This window comes from Schistocerca gregaria, chromosome 5 (genome assembly GCF_023897955.1).
Source record: "Schistocerca gregaria isolate iqSchGreg1 chromosome 5, iqSchGreg1.2, whole genome shotgun sequence".
Lineage (NCBI taxonomy): Eukaryota > Metazoa > Arthropoda > Insecta > Orthoptera > Acrididae > Schistocerca > Schistocerca gregaria.
The window spans coordinates 272941483-272961871 of record NC_064924.1 but is presented as its reverse complement, the minus strand read 5'-3'; the positions used below and the strand labels follow the sequence as shown (position 1 = coordinate 272961871).

Sequence of the window (20389 nt, the reverse complement as noted above, 5' to 3'; positions counted from 1 at the left end):
ATTTTTAAGCATTTTAATGCTCATTACTTCTTGTTGCCTACCAGATGCACAATGACCATTGTAATTAACATTCAGATAAAATAGCCACAGGTTGCACACACTTTGAATCAATATTATAGGAACCACAGTCAAAATGCTTACAGACCTTCGAGGCGTGGTCTTGGAGAAGCATCCTGAAGATCTCATGGGCAGACAGAATGACCAGTGAAGTAGTTTTCAGTAAACAAGTGGAGAAAAAATGTTTTGAAGGATCGTCTAGGAAAAATACTAATAGATCAACTCAAAATCAAACACTTGGAAGTCCAGAATGGAATAACAATAGTATTATGAAAAAGGATAGATTGTGTAATATAATAGAAAATAATTTAAAAAATGAAAGGAAGGAATGAAAGAAATTGGTTGGTAATTGTTCTTTCGCTTGCAGTGAAGGGAGTAGAATATTAGTACAATTGCATTATTATGAAATGTTCTGCGTGTACAAAATTGTGCTATTGTTCATTCTCTTTACCTTGTGACATTTCTTTTTCTGTGTCCATCACTATATATCTCATCTTCTGAAAGCTTCTCCTTCTGTTAATTTTACGAAAATATGAGTGTGGACTTCTTTTCCTCCATTTCAATTGTATACCCAGGCAGCCGACTCCAGGGAACCCAAGTGACTCCCAAGATGATGCAAAATATTAAAGAATTTTTCTTGACTTGGTTCTATTTCACTTTAATAAAAATGCTTAACATTGTCATTAAGTCTTCTCTTATTCGGAAAACACATATGATACAAAAGACTCGTAGTCCATCATACTCCAAGCAGTACAGCATATCAGAACTTCTAAATACGAGAGAGCCTGACTGAGACTTTCTAAAACACAAAATCATATACAAATAATTGAATGAAAGTCCCTTCATTTGTCTGCGTCCCACCGCACATTCACAATTAACGTCTTTGCCAATGCTTATGATCAATCGGTGTTTCAATTTTTTATTTTTTAAAATAAATATTAACTTTACGGTATTCTGGGGGTCCTTCATTATGCACCTACACAATTGCTAAACACCATGTGGAGGGAATGTTGAGTCACAGGTATTGTGCTGCTTGTGGGAGCATGCAGGAATGCAATGGGGACAGGGTACAGTTGCTAGGTGAAGTTGAGAAGTTTGAGGGCGGGTTGGGGGGTTATGGAATAGTAGGTAAGGGGATGAATATGAGTGGGCAGAGTTAAAGACTGTGTGGTGCTAGAGTGGGAGCAGTGAAGGGAATACGTAGGTCAAGGACAGGGAATAGTACTAGCAGAGGTTGAGGCCAGGGGTTACAGGAACAAAGAGTATACTACAGGGAGAGTTCCCAACTGTGAAACTCGGAAAAGCTGATGTTAATGGAAGGATCAGATGGTGCAGGCTGTGAAGTAGTCATTAAACTGAAGAATGTTTTGTATGGCAGTATGTCAGCAAACTGAGTGGTCCAGCTCTCTTGGCCGCAATTTATCAGTGACCACTCTGGTGGACAGACAGCTTGTTGGTTGTCGTGCCCACTAAGGATGAAGCACAGCTTAGTTTGTAGATCACATAACTGATTTCACTGATAGTACTACTTTCAATAGGGTAGACAATGCATGTGACCAGACTAGAGAAGGCGGTGGTGATGGTGATGGTAGTGGTAGTGGGAGGATTTATGGGACAGGTCTTACATCTAGGTCTATTGCAGGAATATGAGGCAAGGGGTTGGGGCAGGGGTAGAGTAGGGATGGACAAGGATATTGCGCAGGTTCGGTGGATGGGGGAATACTGTCATGGGAAGGATGGAAAGGGTGATTATCCAGAATCACATTCCCCACAAGGGTTTCAACTAGTTCTCTCTTTGTGCCCTGAAATGGGGAATATCCTTCCCTCTCCTTCTACGGTGGTATTCTGGTGTCCACAGAACCTGTACAATATGCTTGTCCATCTCAGCTTCAACCCTGCTCCTTACCCCTTTCCTCACGGCTAATACAGATCTACATTCAAGACTTGTTCCATACCTACTTACACCACGACCTACTCCAGTCCAGTCACATGCGTCTCCTGTCCATCAAAGTTGGGGCTACTTCTGAGAGCAGCCATCAACCTAAACTTCCAACACAGTGCTGCATCCTATGTGAGTATGACAACTAACAAGTTGGTTATTTGCATGAATGGCTGCCATCAAATTGGACAGGAGACAGCTGGATCATCCAGTTTCTGAACATGCTGTCCAGCACTATGTGCTTCATTTCAATGACTGCTTCACAACTTGCACCATGTGGATGAATCCTTCGTACTAACATCAGCTTTTCTGAACTGTGCAATTGCGAACTCTACCTGCACTGTATCCTATTTTCTTATAACCCCCAGCCTCAAGATTTGCTAGTTCTTGTCCTCCACCTACATACCCTCTTCCTTGCTCCCATTTTAATAGTACACAGCCTTCTATTCCACCAACACAACCACTAGTCTTTTTTCACACCCTGTCTCTCCTTTTCTGCTCTCGCTCCTGCCCCCCTCCCCTTCCTGCCCAAATTTCCCAACTACACATAGCAGCCCTACCGTGTCCTCACTGCACATTGGTGCTCCTGGAGCTTCATCAGACTCTAGTAATTCTGATTCAACATTACTGGAACTTCACTCACAGATTCAGCAAGTCACTGTGAGAAAATATGCGATAGCATGTTAAAATGAACATCTTATGGTAGGTTTGTCCTTTCACTTTTTATAACATAAATGCATTTGAAAAGAGTTACCCAATGGACTTCGCTTTCACCTTTTCCCAGCTGCCTCTACTTCCTCAGTTGGTCTTTTCTTTTTCTTGAGCAGTTTATCAATTCCATGCAGAGCTCTGGCCATCCTCTCAACTGTTGATTGATCAGAAGTTGTCTGTCTTCTTTAACAGTCAAAAATGTCATCCCGTTCTGAACAAAATTGATCATCTGATGATCAACTGGCAAGCTTTGTAGATACCTCCATTGTTGATATGACATTTATAATTTTGATGCTCATTTTTCAGTTACTGTGTCGGAATTTTTTTTTCTTGTAATAAATCATCAATTCCTGCACAACAAACCGTAGGAAGACACCTTTATCATTTGTTTGACAGATGTAATTTTGCTTCCAGTTATTTCATGGCAGTGATACCTGAGTAAATAAGTTTTCTTCCATAACCGAACTAAACAAGGCATTATCCTTGCTACAAAGGGCGTTCGAAAAGTTTTGCACAGTCGTCTCTAATTTTTTAATTTTTTTGGAGGAGAATGAAATTTTTTGTGAACATACTTGGAACATTTAGCTATACATTAAGCCTACTCAATGTAGCCTCCATCAGCTGTGATGCATCTGTCCCAACATTCTTTTCATGATGTAAATGCACTTAGGTAAAATTCTGGGGATTGACTTTTACACCATCGTTTGACACAGGAAATAAGGTCTTTCTTACTATCAAATATTTCACCTTGCAGGTGGGCCTTCAGACGACCAAAGAGATAAAAATCAGACGGAGCCAAGTTTGGACTGTAAGGGCTGTATGGGGTTTGGCATCGTCATGGTGTAGTGTGATGAGCTGACTGTACCAGTGATACCACACTACCCAATGACAAACGAGTCATTTCAACAAGCTGTCATGTCGTCACACATCTGTCATTTTGGATGATTTGATCAATGGTCTCCTTATTCACATCACTCACTGCCATCGATGGTCTGCCGCATTGTGGATTGTCCATTAGAAAGAAATCACATTCTTTAAACCTCTGCTACCAGTTCTGGATACTGCTGTGCCGGTCTTGAAGAGGGACTCCATCATCGACCATTGTCATAACATGACATATACTTCATGGTCCATTAAGGCTCACCTGTAAATAAAAGAAAATACTTTTATATACCAACTTATAGCTAAATGTTCCAAGTATATTCTCAAAACATTTCATTCTTCTTTTGCAAAACATAAAACAATTAGAGACGACTGTGCAAAACTTTTTGAACGCTCTTTGTATTTTCTCTCGAAAGCAAAAGCTTGTTGGGCTATGAAAATGGATTAGCTCTACTTGATCTGCCCTTTATCTACCCGTCTAAAGGTCAGTGTTCTGTCATATCAACCAACCATGAGAAGCCAGTCAGTTCAGGAAAATGAAGGATAATGAACAAATTTGTCGTGGGGAAGTAATATTTTACGAAGATGATTGTTTTATATTGTGGACTTCCTGATTTTGAAGCACCTGGGACACCACTTCCCCTTATCCTACTGAACCCAAATTTCACGTAGGTTAACAATAGATTGAATAAATACAAAATTTTTTTAAAAAGTACCAAATATGAAACATATATGTAGCAAATGATACAAATGAAAGTTTTATTTTAATTCTTGTGATTCTTCAGAGTCATATGATAGTGAGAAACGGTAAGAGGGTTCAGCTCTGCTACTTTTACATACTTTTTACATGAATTTTTGTATATTCGGAAATGGATTATGCTAACTATTGTTTGTTAACACTCCCACATTTTATGTGATATAACTTATGAAGTAACAGTCAATTGATGTCATCTAAACCTATTATTATTATCCTGCTTTGTGCTGGTAGCATGAAATCTGCTACACAATTTACAGCTTGTCATAGGTTTGGAAGCTATGGTGTTTCTCCTTTGTTTGTGTTGATGTCACATGCTTATTTCTGTCACTTTTGCAGTTGCATATGGATTTTCTGAGGTCATAGTTCATTCTGAATTTGCAAAATAAAAATTAAGTACTTCTAAGCACCTTTTCTTGAATGGCAGAAGTTGCACTCAATGCTGTAGTGAGGTCAAGAATACAGTAAACATGCACAAGCAGATGACAAATTCACTATAGTATTACTACAATAAAATTCAACTGTATCAACATAGTAGAAATAAAGCAAATTATCTAAAAAGTTACCAAACAGTATCCCTCATTACACGTCTGCTTGATCTTCAAGAAATGTTTTTCATGTTAAATCAGTTAAAGTAAGTATGCCACATTTTATAGTTCTCTTTGCAGTTTCTATCACAAAATAATGCATGAAATAATTCCAAATGTGTGAATTTTAATGAAATTGAAAATGAATTGTCAATAAGAAAAACTTATAAGCACCAAAAAACAGATTAATTAAAAAAGCCACAGTACAGATAAAAAAGGAAACCATAACATGTTTTTAAGTTCAAAAGTTTTTTTTCTTAACCTGGTTGTCTAATCCGTGAACTACTACTCACTTTTCACGAGTTTTTCTGTTGTGCATTAAACTGTGAGCAGTAAGAAATGATGCTTGGCTTTTCCGCAACCTCTGAAAGTTCATCAGCTGATTTGTGGAATGAAGAAATGTCAGAATCAAGGTGCATTCTTTTCTGCTTTAAACCTTCCAAATTCCTCTTGCAATCTGCACTTCGTTTCGGGTAGTGTCTTGGTCTTCTCCACTTGTTTTTGTTCAAGATAAGCCCATGTATTTTTTCTTGCAGAAGATGCCAAAAATCATGAATAATTTTTTCATTTTGCAGTCCTCCGCAAAATTTATCGTGGTCTTTAACTTGCTGCATAGCAGCATAAGATCTTTCTTTCAAATTTTCTATTTCTAGACCTAGAACCTTGTTGATTGAGACTCCATCTCTACTGTGGCGTGACCATGTGAACAGATTAAAATTTTCTTGTAAAACATCCAGATTTCTGTGAAATTTCTTGAATACTTATTCTTGTACAGAAAGTCATCTAATCATTAAATTTTCACATCAGAATCTCTATATTCTTGGTATTGAATTTGCTATAAAAAATCTCTAAAATCCAAAAGAGAGAGACTATTCAATATTAATTTCATCTTTTTCTAGCAACCACCTTTATTTTCAAGGATAACTTTTGGATCCAGACATGCTTAATAATGTACGTAGGAATACTGTAATGGAGGTTTTTCAAGAACACTTTCAACTATTTTCATATTAAATGACTGTGCTTTGTGTTTTATGGTTAGAACATCATTATAGGTAATCTTTTTCTCCTTAACCATGCTAGACAAAATTTCGTCTCCAATTAAGCCTAAATCTGCTTTACTTAATTTACTGAACGAAGATGGCTCCACTTCATAAGTAGCAAGCTTATCTGAGGAATCCATTTTCTTGACATCCTCTTTCTTTAGTGCATGAACTGAGTAAACAATGATTTACTAATTTTGTGAGATCATTTGCAAAAAAAAAAGCAAGAGTGGTTCATCAGATTTGATATATAGTCACAAAAGGCTGAACAATCTGGCGCACAAAAAATTTGAAGTTTTATGTGTAGTAACTTATCCTTTACTGCTGAAAAAACAACCTTAATAGGAATTGGAAGCTGGCATGGTAGTTTTCTCCTTTTCTACATTAGCAAAAAACAGAGAAATGTCGTTCAATAGAGCCCTCAGAGCTGCAGGAAGGTTTTCTAACCACCTATAGTGGCAAAATTTCAGGCTTACCTTCTTTGAATCTGAAAGTTCGATGTGTGTTTCAACTTTTGCAGATGAGTCACAAAATAGATAACATAAACTTCTTAAGAAAATACATATGTCCCAAATGAGCATCTTTTTCAAAAGAATTATGTAGTGTGTGTAAACCACAGGAGCCCAATTCCAATCATTTCTTTCCATCATCTTTTTTCATATTCTGCTGCAGCATCTTAATGAATTTTTTATTTACTGCAGGTCCATCCATAGACACTTGCAGAAGTTTTTGAAGTGTAATACTTTCCACAGCAGCCATAAATGAATTTTTAATATCCTCTGCTGTTACACGGGCCGTGAAAGTTGGAAGTAAAGTGTCTTATATGAACCTGATTTAAGTCTGTGTTCCAAAACCTAACTAAAATATCCATCTGCTTGGTCTGGGTGGATGTATAAAAACTTCCATCAAATAAAAGTGTGTACCCATCTACAGAATCTAAGCATTTAAATAAACTGTGAAATGTGGGGCAATAACAAAACAAATTAAATACACACATTGTTTCTCTCCACAAGTGAAGTGTTTTGCTATTTCACACACATTGCACATTATTTAAAAGATTAATTTAATTCACAGCATTTCATTGCTCAAATTACTTCAGCCTTCAACATTTATTTCCTGGCACGTATAATTTTACTGTTGGCAAAGATGGAAAGCTTGAAGCTTCATGTGTTTCTGAATTTTAGTGCAGGTCTTCAGAAAATGAAAGTAAATTATCCACACTTTTTCGTGTTCTTGTGGTTGATGTAAAAAATGCAGCATGCTTTCTTTCTGTTTCATCAGTGCAATATTTTTCTGTTCTAGAAGAAAAGAAAAATATGCTGGTATTATTTGTAGCAATACTCTTGGTAATTAATATAACCCCCTAAATCAATTTTTAAAAATAATTATTGGCACTTCTGCTGTTCACAAGGTACGGCGAATTTCTTCTCTGACACGTGCTACAACTACAAACTATATGTCAAAACACGCAATTTCGCCAGTACTTTTTTTAATAGTTTCCCTGGAGTTGGCCAAATATTTGCGTTACGCAGGTGTAAGGAGCCTAGAAGTCAAGAAATGTGCTGCCTCCAGCCTGACGATTTGACGCCTTCCCGTTGTCGCCAATGTTGTATAATGTAAAGGTAGTTTTCGGTATGGTCTGATAGATGGACCCTTAATGTTCTTAAATGTATGCACTCTGTAGTGGTCCTGTTTTGGGTTTGATCTGCTGTCGGTGCAGCTCTTCTGTCACATGACCCAGCTCCATCCTCATTAGGTTTTGATAGCTGCTGAGGAACAGTCCAGCTTATGCCATATTGAACTTGAACGTTTTTGGTCTGTAATTCACACTTTTAAGCTGAAATCATCTTTCTGTGAGAATTCTACTTCTTTGTTTCCTCTGTATAATGAAAGCGCTCGTGAAATTACGAGTTTTGTGATATACAGAGAAGGACAGCACAAATGGTCACACGTTTGTTAAATCTGTGGGAGAGTGTCAGAGGTACTGAGAGAATGTAACTGGAAGAATCTTGAAGATAGATGTAAACCATCCCAAGAAAGTCCGTTAACAAAGTTTCAAGAACCAGCTTTAAAAGATTACTTTACTAATATACTACAACCCCCACATATCGCTCACATAGTGATCGTTAAGATAAGATTTGAATAATTACTGCATGCACAGACGCATTCAGTCAGTCATTCTTCCCACACTCCATACATGAATGGGACAAGGATAAAACCCTAATAACGGGTGTAATGTATCCTCTGCCATGCACCCCACAGTGGATTGCAAACTATAGAAGCAGAGCGTCTTTACCTTTGTTACTTCGTATTTTTATTCTTTTGATTGTAAAATACTTCATCTTTTTTGTAAATTTTCACAGTTTCAAGCGATTGTGATTGCATGCTAATATTTTACTGTTTGTGTTATCATTAATCATACACTTCATTTATTCCACACCTTTATGTGAAATTTTGGTTGGTTCATTTGGGGGAAGGGACCAAACAGTGACGTTAATCGGCCCCATCATATCAGGGAATGATGGGGAAGATAGTTGGCCATGCCCCTTCTAAGAAACCATCCCAGCATTTGTGTGAAGGGATTTAGGGAAATCATGGAAAACCTAAATCAGGATGGCCGGACACGGGTTAGAACCGTCGACCTCTCGAATGCAAGTCCAGTGTGCTAACCACTGCACCAGCTCTGTCGGTTCCAATAATTTTTAACACTCGCTTGCTCAGGTACTAAACAACAATTACTATCCAAGTATTTTTGTACAGATGATGTGTGTGAATAACTCATTCACGATTTAATGTGAAACGTGCATAATTTAAGCACATCAAGTTACATATAACTTGAAATAACACTTACCTTTCATATGGGCTTTTAATACTGCTTCTCTCATCAACAACATATGAATGTCCTTACACTTTACTTTGTGAATGTCTCTCGATTGCACTAGCCATTGTTTATATTCGTTTTGTTATGGCCACAGTTGGCTTCAGGCACACTCTCAGGGCATTTTAATCACAATTTTAAAAACACACCTGTTCTACAGTGTTCCCACCAAACATGTTTTACAAGTAAGGATGGCCGGTAAATCATGGATTGATACTTTGCCACAGATATTTTCTTGTCACAGGTGTACTAAGATGCTATTGCTGCCAGTGTATAATATCTCTCATTACCAGCACTGTAGTTTATGTACAGCAAATTGGTGTCAATTGCCAGTACTGTAATCATACTCCACTCTATTCTACATGCCTGAGGCGAGATAGCCTTGCCCCTCTCATCCTACATGTCACACAGCTGAGCAATCCTCATAACTGATTTGACCTTCAACCTATACATCCAGTCATTTTTCCATCTTCTTAACTTCGACAAATTTATTTATTTTTAAGTTTGAATAGAGTTGCCAAGACAAAAATAAGGTCTTATAAGAACTGTAATTTAAAAAAAAGGACAAATAAGCACTTATAAGGACTCTTATTGCGCAGTACAAAAATTAAGTACTTTTAAGAAACATACAAACCCTGAAAATTTGTTTGCAAAAATATCCAAACCTCTTGGAACACAAATTACTACAGCTACGCTGAAAAGCATGTTTCGATCTCTAGCCTCGGAGTCTTCCAATTTCCTTCTTCAAAAGACAGGAAAATAATTAAAAACAGAAAAAGAAACAAGCAAATAAATGTTAAATTGAACACTTTTTCCACAATGCAGAACACTAAAATTAATGCAATTCATCAGAATTAGTAAACAAGAATCAATAGCGGACAGTCAAAAGTTTGCATTTGAAGGCCTTACAGTCTACAATTGGTACTTCGATTACGGAAAATCACCGTGAGCACTGAAGCAATCATCCTACTGACACACCAGGTAGAAGATACCCAGTTGGTAAAAAACTTACCTTGCTGCAAGTAGTTGTTTGTGACATACACCAGGTCGAAGATACCCATTCGATAAAAAACTGTGTCCTGCAGTATGAAGAAGAATGTGTTTCCTGCTCCACATTCTCATCTAACAGGAAATGTCAGCCCTTCAATGTCTTTTTTTTTTTAAGAGACTGAAGGCATGATAATTGCATGGGGGAAAATCAGAACTATAGGGCAGGTGCTCAAATGTCACATATTTGGCCATAATGTATGAGGCTGGCCTCCCAGATCGACTGGCGTCTTGTGTTGAACCATGACCAGCATGGAACTTGCTGCACCATTCCACAATGGTGGTTTACAACAGACACATTGCCCCCGTGCACATTCGTCATTTTCCAATGGATGTCTACCAGTTTTTATGCTTCAGCAGCAAAGAAAAGAATAGCAGCACATTTGTCCTGTTTGGACACATTTGGTAATAACATTGTCATAGTTCACGTTTCTGCATTTACTGCGCGCACATCAGGAAGGCATGAATGTCACAATAATCTGTTGCCTATATGTCATGCTTATATACCCACATCTGAGACGCACTACATATAATGGCCTTGAACAAAAACTTTTTGACTGATAAAAACATAAACAAAATACACACATTTTAATATTTTTAACCTTATCACTTTTATACATTCTTGTATAATTATTTTGATGATGGTTTGCTCCTAAGAAATACGTCAATTTTAGTGCTTTTGCATTGTGAAAGGTTGTTAAGTCTACATTTTCACACTGTTTTTAACAATCAAAATGTTGTATTAATTTTAGATTAAACCAAGGAAAGTTTTATGAATGTTGAATTTTATGCAAAATAGTGCAAATCTTGGATCAGGTGAGGAGAGGGAGAAGATATAGCACAAAAAAGTAGTCAGAAATAATAATAAATTATGAGCCAAGATTCGAATTTCAGTATGCTGACATTAGTGAGTTGGCAGTTTATATGTAAGAGCTTAATTTGAAAGAAACCACAGGGTGTAATTATAAATGAAAGACAAATAAATGCAGCTGAAATGTGCAATGGAGTGTGTGTGTGTGTGTGTGTGTGTGTGTGTGTGTGTGTGTGTGTGTGTGTCCACATCCCAACTGTTAATTCAGTAACATGCTCAGCAGCTTGATACTGGATGTTGCTAGTATGGACAGTTCGGCCGTCGCTATTCATTCTAATATATGAGGGCAATTCAGAAAGTAACAGCAAACTATCGATATTAAATGCTATTAGCACTTCAGGGATTTGAAGTGAAAATGCATGGTTTGAGAAAGTTTCGACATGCCAATAGGTGGACTGAAAAGCTGAAAAGGAAAGGCAGTAGAAACAAAGTGGCAATACTCCTAGCTCTGTGAACCGTAGAAGAGCAGTGAGCAGTAATAAGATTTTTGTGGTCAGAGGGCATAAAACCTCAACAAATCCATAGAAGGATGTTGGAAAGGTATGGGGAGAGCTACATTAGTGAGAGAAATGTATGAGTGGGTAAATGCCTTTAATAGTGGATGTACGTAAGTAACAAATGAGCAACGCTCAGGTTGTCCCAGTAAGATTGTTACTGATGAGAACGTGGGATGCACCGACACCATGACTCATGAGAAATGGCATACTTCTGCAGAAGCTTTAGCCAGTGAACTGAGTGTCAGTGTCAGATCTGTTCATACCATTATTAGTGAGGTTCTCAAGTACCGTTTTTTTTGTGCATGATGATGATGAACACAAGATGATGCGTTTTCAGGCTGCCACATCATTTCTGGCATGATATAATATTGAAAGACACGATTTTTGCATGTATCATCAGTGGTGGCGAAACCTGGGTGCATCACTTTGAACCAGAAACCAAAAAACAGTCTTCAGAATGGTGACAAACATCTTCTCCAACCAAGAAGAAATTAAAGTCTCAGCCCTCTGCTGAAAAGGTCCTTTCCACTCTCCTCTGGGAAAAAAATGGGCTCTGATTTTGGAGCACTATCAGCAAAGGTGTGAGACAGTGAACAATGCCTGATACAGTGCCATGTTGGAGAATGAGCTAAAGCCAGCAATACAAAACAGTCACAGAGGACTTTTGTCTAGAGGCATTCTTCTCCCTCATGACAATGTGTACCCCCACACCACCATTGAAACTCTTGCCTCCATTTGGAGATAGGGATTTCAAGTTGTACTTCATCCCCATACAGCCCTGATTTTGCTCCTTCAGATTACACATGTTTGGACCCCTGAAGGATGCTCTCATAGGACAATGTGATTAGAAAGTAGTGATGAAGTGGTGCACTCTTTGTTGCAGGCACAACCGAAAACCTTTTATTCGAGTGGAATAGAAAAGTTGGTGCAATGGTGTGAGAAGTGTATCAAAAAGGAGAGTAGTTATGTTGAAAAATGATATCTTGTTTGTATTTGTAAGTGAAATATGTGTTTTGCAAAAAATTGTGTGCTGTTACTTTTTGAATCACTCTTACACTGGTCAGCAAACTTGGTTGTTAGTTGAAAAGATCATTTATGTACTCTCACTAACATCCATGTCTTTGAATTCGTAGACAAACCTCTAGTGGTGAATTGGAGTTTATAAAAATATGGAATAATCCTTTCTATAGCATACTACTCAAACACACACATCATTTGTAATTTCACATACAATGTGCTCTCATGTAATTAACTTTTTTTGGTAGTGTAGGAGAAATGGGGAAGGGTGACAACAAATGTGTATATTACTCCTTAACACATTGACTGCCGCACGCACAGTAATGGATGTTTCACAGCCATATCAGGCACATGGCATCTAGTGTGAGGCTCTGTTGTCGCAACTAGGTGCTGTTTGGGAGTCAGTGTGTAAATAAGGTGCAGGTTTTATAGTTCTCTATTAAATTTTAATGAGACTGATGGATAATATCAAACAACTTTACTGGAAAAAAGCAATGGTTGCAGAATGTCCTTTATCATTACATGTTTGGCAATTGTTCAAGAAGATTAACAGCCCATGAATACAAATTTTAACAAACAGTTGAAGTATTTAGTCATTTGGTGGTGTTTAAAGTGCTCCACGTAATCGTCTTTTCCTTCTTTCTTCTCGACTGTGTGAGCCACCTGATGAAGAGCGGCGACCGACCTCACAGTGTTCACCCCGGAAGTCTGGAGGACATCGACATTTGTTCACCCCACGACAGCGTCCACCATTCAGGCACGGGATGATACACTTTGCTGCAATGAACACAATGGAACTTCAAACATATCAGTAAAACAACCGTGCCACTTTTTCTTCAGTTTTGTATATTCAGAGCTTAGTTGCTATGTACCGTCAGCTTTCTAAGATAGGGAAATACAAACTTCTGCTAAAACTTAAATTACACAAAAGATTGTTAACAAACACAATAAGAAAGTATGTCTCGATTTTTTGTGGCCCTTTTCGAAACTCTTAACTGCACTATAATTCTAGGATAGAAAGTAAAAAACAAATTCCTTGGAATGTGCAGTTCTTGGCAACTTTTATGTGGTCAGATCTATTATATATTGAACAAGACACAGGCAAGAAGACTATCATTTCTCATGTTTTCAGCAACGTACATTTCAGTTACAAGTTGTGTACAAGTACTAGATCCGTGGAGGGATTACAATACCATGCACAGGGTCCTTATGCAACTGGTTTCAACTCCTCAGCATTTTTCAACACATCAAGAACATTTTATTTGGACTAGAATTGTACTTCCATGGGAACACATGCATAGTTAATGGTAACCTACTTTTAGTTTGCAGGCAGCGAACACTAATTTGCTCTGTAAAACATGTTTTTCTAAACAAAATCATAATGGGAGATGTTCATAATTATGCCCAGTATCACAAACTTCAAAACAAAGGTGAATAATTTATTATTGCAAAAACCTATAGAGATATTCTTTCAAATGAAGTGGTAGGTGTGGGCTGGGGAAAGGAGGGGCAATGAGACAAAATCTGTATTAAAACAGTGAAAGGTCCATTTGGTTTAATGTTTGTATCAAATGATAAAATTGGCAGCAGTAGCCATTTGAAATGCACTGCCTGATACAGGTGTGGCTAGGAGTTGCACAACAAATACAAAGGTCTACAGGTCACCCCTGATCTCATTTTCAAACAATGGAAAGTCCATGTTGGTATATCAAAAAGATTATGAAAAGGATAGATTGCTACTCACTGTAAGGATGAGATGTAGAGTTGCAGGCAGGCACAATGAAAAGGCGGTTGCACATTTAGCTTTTGGCCATAGCATTCTTCAGAACAGAAAAGAAGAGACACACATGCATGTGTGTGTGCAAGCAAGGAATCCAGAGTGGGGAGGGGGAGGGATAGCAAGGTATGGGTAATGGAGCGTGCTGGGACTAGATAGTGACATGACAAGGCTGCCAGGTGCAGCATCAGGAGGCTGTGGAGGAGAGACAGAAGAGTCTGTCATGCAGACTTAATATGTAGGGAAAGTTATAAAACGGGGCTGCTGATGGGATAAAAGATGTGGGATAACAGGACATGATCAGTCACAGCTTGTAGGAGATTAAATATAACTTTGTGTGTGTTAATAGTACGCTGCATCCTGCCTCAGCACGCAAAAGAAATATGTATTGTTACAGGACTGAGAATTGTAACCAATACATATGTCATGGAATACCACTTTTGTTACCATAAGTCACACTGATACCCTCGTACACAAAAATGTTTACCTGTCTTTTTGTTGTGCCGGTCTGCAACTCAACATGTCATCTTTTTAGTGAGAGCAATCTACCCCCCCCAACTACTAACAGTGCTCACAAAAAGATAACATATTCAAAATCCTTATTGCTCTATAAATATTAATGTGTTAAAGAATATGAACAAAGAACAGAGATTTCTCAATATTCTTTAGTGTTGCTGCTGTTATTAGTCTGATTTGCACAGAAGTCTATTTGTTGTTGGTTTGAAATATCACTGCAACATTTACATGTGCCCTATTAGCACACTAACTGCTACTGTGCACCAATGTCATGTAGAGTTCTACTTTGCCTGAGGATAATTAAAACTGGTCATGGGTGAAAAATACAGCTCTTCAAATAGTGGAAGTGTCTCTCTAGTGCTACATAAAGACGTATGTTGGGCTGCCCTAGTGTCACTTGGGAATAAGAAACAGAATAGTTAATTTTCCCACCAGTGAATCTGTGAAAGGTAATCCTCTGGCTTGATGCAAAACCAAATAAAAACGATAGAGTGCTCCACTCCACATTCTAAGTATGGAACACTACTCATTAAGTATGTACTGCCAGAGTTAAAGACTGGAAAAATATGCATTTGTAGTAAATGCGAATATAGGTGTGAATTAGGCCTCAAAATGCAAAAACATGAGATTACCTAATAAATGCTATTTCACAGTAAACTGCATCCATATGAATGAAATTATCTGACAAGTTTGGAAGCTGTATTTTCTGGATTTAAGCATTGAAAATAAAACAAATTTTGGTGACTTGCACTCCACATCATCTGGTAAAGCCCAGTTCAGAAAGATAAAAGTGTGTAATAATGTGTTTGCAAAGTAAAAAAGAGTACAAACATAAAGACAGAGTAGTGCTACCAATGCTCTAGTGCCACTCCACTTGTGGGTGGTTGAAAGGCCTATATAAGATACACACTGCACTGCATAGCACAACATAGGACTCAGCCATGGCACCCATCATCTTGGAACAAAGAAAAATGCATTTGTTAGCTGAAGTTGGTATAAGATGAACACTTTAAAATGGTAGTTGAGCGATGGGTGTTTTGAACTGTCAAGTGTCAAATACCAGGAGAGGTCAAACCATAACTACCTCACTTATTACACTGCCAGTCATTACTGAATGCTTTCTGTACTCCATTTTTTGTTCTATGTTGTGCATTGCACTTTGTTTTCTTCCCTAAGAAATGAGTGAAGAGACTAATTCTTCTCTAACAAGTTCGACAACAAAAACATAGAACACAGGTGTCAGCTGACTGCTCGGAGAGGGGGTTGGGGGGGGGGGGGGGGGGGGGGGAGAAATAGGGCTTGTTACCTTGCACTGTGCCTCACTTCCACAGGTGGTCGTAGTTTTAGTTAATTTACATTTGCAGCCAACTGCCATTTTATAGTGTCCAAACTCTGCTCTATAGTGACTGGAAAACAAAATCTGTCACTATATTCTGACTGTGCTGAAAGTCTTTCTGTAATGTGTGAACAGAGTTATTTTTAGTTCTACTTTTGTGTTGAAGTTTGGTTCTAATCTGTAGCACAGTGCGAAGTCAGAGTTGCACGACTATGAAATCAATATTCTACAGATTTTATATAATTACTGAATTGGAATGCTACATTTTCAGGTCCCAATTAATGACATATAATCTTAAACAGATCTGTCAGCATTGCAAAGTGCTTTTTTTCCATTTATTAGTTACATAAACATTCACATGTTACAAAACTTTTTTTGTACTGGGGTAAACTGTAACATGTTCTGAATCTGAGATAACATGCCATTTCTTAGTCAAAATGGCTGCTCTATGCACTAGCCACCAACCTTACGGCATGCATAGCACAGACATCCAAGTCTCTGCCACAACCTTTCTAACATAACACTCTGCACAATCTGTGAAAACAAAAACTAAACAGATTGTACAAAACAGTGAACAGTCCAGTGTACTGGCATAGATTGGTAAGTCCTGCCTCCTTAAGCTGACTCCAGATATCCAATTAAAAACATTCAGTACATCACTCTTAAGTTTTATTTTCGCATTTAATTAACTTACCACCTCTGTACAATGTACAGTTGTAATATTACTGCATAGAAACCTGGAAATTTATTTAAGGTTCAGTCAAATAGATAGCAAGCCAAACTGGCACCATATATACAACAAAATTATCCCACCTCCTAGACTAAATGCTGTTAAAATAAACAGAAATAATCTTACTTACAGAATTCACAACGCAAGCCATAGAAACCCTTTGGGCAATCACAGGTGTCCTTCTGTATGCATTTTCCACCATTGAGGCACTTTTCGGCACAAATACCTGAAAACAATTACAATTGCAACACAGTCGTTAGCAACAGATATTTATTACATGCTGTTTGTAACATTATAATCACAGACAATGTAGAATTCCAATTCTTGAATCTCAAATTTATATATAAGAATGTAATAGCTTTCTGTTAAAATTATTTTAATATTATATTAATAGTATTATATATATTATACATTAATATTAAAAACAAAGATTCCAAGACTTACCAAGCGGGAAAGTGCTGGTAGACAGGCACACAAAATTTCTAGCTTTTGCAACCAACGGTTGTTTCTTCAGGAAAGAGGGAAGGAGAGGGAAAGGCGAAAGGATGTGGGTTTTAAGGGAGAGGGTAAGGAGTCATTCCAATCCCGGGAGCGGAAAGACTTACCTTAGGGGGGAAAAAAGGATAGGTATATACTTGCACGAGCGCGCGCGCGCCCACACACACACACACACACACACACACACACACACACACACCCATCCATCCATCCATACATATACAGACACAAGCAGACAATACATTAATATTAATATTTCAGCTAAAGTCCTTTGACTTACTACTTTAACCATAAACTCATATGACTTCTAATTAAGAAGCAATACACATAGACAAAAATACTGACAATATATTTTAGAAAGAAACTTCTGTGCAGAACACTGAAAAGGCTTTTCTACATGTCATTTATAGGGTTCGCTACCACAATTGGTAAGAAACACAACCCGCATATGAGCACTTTGTTGTCCTTGTTTCTGTCTGTCCAGCTACCTGTTAGGTCTCTATTTTCTCAGAAATGGGTACAAGTATCGAGTTGAAATTTATGTGAAGCGCTAAAATCTATGGTCCCTTGACAGTATAATAAACATTAACTTCTAAATCAATGAAATCAAACGATATAGCCATTTATGTCACATTTGACACAAACAAACTCATTCATCAGAACCTACAGTGTTACTTCCTGTTGCTCTACAATAATAAAATTTGGCAATAAGAAAGATTTCACCCAAGTAAAGGAAAAAAATCTGGAAACTGTGAATTTGTTATTGTATAACATGAAAAAAGTTTTTTTTGTTTATTTATTTACAACATGGTCCACTACAATATTTGTAATACTGTGTGTGTGTGTGTGTTTTGTATGCCCTCACTTCTTGAGATGCTGTGGAGAGGTATGGTATTTAAGCCAGGACACTGAGTGAAGTCTGATGATCAGGAACTTTATACCACCACCATCTCTCCTCCTCTTGCTGACCAAACACTGGCAGGGAAAATTTTTCCCACCACTAGGATTTGATATGCTTTACCACCAGGTCAAGTGCCACAGCGCAAGCAAGTGTTAGCGACCTCGGCCATAGAGGCAGATTCAGTTTTTTTTTTTTGGTTGGGTAATTTGTTAACTATCCATCTGTCCAGCCACCTGTTAAAATTCTTTTTCTTGGGAGCGGGTAGATGTCTCAAGTTAAAATTTATGTCACATACTAAGATCTGTGGTGCCTTAGGGGCATAATAAATGTTAGCTTATAAGTCAGTGCAGTCAAAAGATTCATTATTTATGTCACACATGAGGGGGTCCCAAACGGAACTGAAATATTTTTCAAAAGCTATATATTTTCAAACACTGTTTACAAAACCACCTTATCTCTTTCAAAATACTCTCCATTACAACTAATACACTTGTCCCACCGCCGGCCGCGGTGGTCTCGCGGTTCTAGGCGCGCAGTCCGGAGCCGTGCGACTGCTACGGTCGCAGGTTCAAATCCTGCCTCGCGCATGGATGTGTGTGATGTCCTTAGGTTTGTTACGTTTAAGTAGTTCTAAGTTCTAGGGGACTAATGACCACAGCAGTTGAGTCCCATAGTGCTCAGAGCCATTTGAACTTGTCCCACCAGTGCTTCCACTGTTCGAAACACGTTTTGTAGTCAACTTTAGAAATGGCTGAAACACCCCCCCCCCCCCTGGACTAATTAAACGTTGTCAAATCGGTGTACTTTCATGCCCCTTTTCATTAGTGGAAATAAGAAAAAGTCACACGAAGCCATGTCAGGTGAGTAAGGTGCATGGGCAGTGCAATCATGCCATTTTTAGCCAAAAACTGTCTAACAGTGATGGTTGTGTGTGCAGGTGGGTGGTCATGGCGGAATAACCAGTTTCCTGTCTGCTACAAATTGGGTCTTTTTTAACGAACTAGCCTCCGACAGTTGATCAATTGTCTGCCAACATTCTGTGAGCAAAAGTTTTTGAATGTTTTCAATGATTAGGGCAGTTGATGGATGTCCAGAATGAGGATTGTCGTTGATCGACATGTAGTAATTTTTAAATCGAGCAAACCACTCGTAAACTTTGAGTTTTTCCCATAGCGTCATCTTGGTAACCTCTTTTCAACATTAAAACAGTTTCAGAACCATTTTCAGTACAAAACAAAATTTCACAGCTGCATGTAGTTCACTTAAACTTGCCATAGTAAAAAATGGAACAAGAACAAAACAGCACTAGCAAAACCAATCACTACAGACGGAGAGAACAAGCCAGGTCAACCACATAGGCAATGAGTTGTGCTACAAACATTTCGTGGCAGAAAAGCGTTCTATACAAGCTTCACCCACAGAAATGTTATTTCTTGTTTTGGTACCCCTCTCGTATTTTTATACTCGCAAACTCACTCATTAAAACCTATAAGGTACTTCACCTTGACACAGCATCATTAAATTTGGCAAGAAGAAAGGTTTCAAAGGGGGGAAAATCAGAAAATTGTTAATTTGTAATTATATCACATGAAAAAAATTGTCATTTGTTATCTGGCTTCAAACTTGAAGTTACAACATTTTCACAATGTTTGGAATCCCTGGGACTGATACGTTGCCAGTATCAATGTTGATAACAAGAAAAAAACCTTCAAGATCCTAAATTCCTGGAATGGATGAACTGTCTATATACATAATTAAGTCTTTATGGAACGTTTAATGTGTGAGCCCTACTCATACCTGGCCAATTTATCTAAAACGCGGGGTGCTGCAGATGAGGATAAAACATGATTCAAAAGGTAGAAATGATGAAACTTAGAAGGGAAGTAAGATAGAGGTTGTTACTGCTGTGGTAAGCAAGGAAAATTGTGAGCAAAGTATTTTTACTCAATTAAATTGTATTGGGGATAAAATTCCTATACATTACAAAAGACATCTCGGACAAGAAAAATCTCATAGACCTCATTTCCATGCTTTTGGAGGAGACAATATGTGCGTTTTCTGGAGTCACTGTTAGATGCTTTTTGATACTTTTTTTTTTTTTTTTTTTTTTTTTTTTACAAGGGAGGTTGTGGTTTAGAATGTCCCAATTTTATCTCTTTTCGTCTGAAGGTTTGAGCCTTAACACACATCACAAAGTGTACTGAATGAACAGTGCTTGGCTGCCAATCATTTACAACACTTTATCAGAAGTCTGCCTCTTTTAGATAAAGCTGAAGATTTTTTTTTTTTTCATCGGGTTTTGTAGGTATCACCAAGAAGAACCTTCAGCGATGTGGAATGAGTCAAGGTAT

At 37.9% G+C, this 20389-nt stretch overlaps 2 protein-coding genes across 8 annotated transcripts in view; one reads left to right on the top strand and one right to left on the bottom strand.

Moving 5' to 3' along the window:
• The window catches only part of LOC126271929 (5-demethoxyubiquinone hydroxylase, mitochondrial), a 63104-nt gene that overhangs the window by 18094 nt on the left and 24621 nt on the right, over positions 1 to 20389 (top strand). The gene's annotated exons all lie outside the window — the stretch shown is intronic.
• The window catches only part of LOC126271928 (protein shifted-like), a 68266-nt gene continuing 60620 nt past the window's right edge, over positions 12744 to 20389 (bottom strand). For all 4 annotated transcript variants that reach the window (XM_049974341.1, XM_049974340.1, XM_049974339.1 and 1 more), the window contains exons 7-8: positions 16770 to 16865; positions 12744 to 13057 (exon numbers count right to left, since the gene is read on the bottom strand). In XM_049974341.1, coding sequence (XP_049830298.1) covers positions 12888 to 13057; positions 16770 to 16865 — 266 coding nt within the window. In that variant the 3' untranslated portion in view covers positions 12744 to 12887. The remainder of the gene's footprint in view (positions 13058 to 16769; positions 16866 to 20389) is intronic.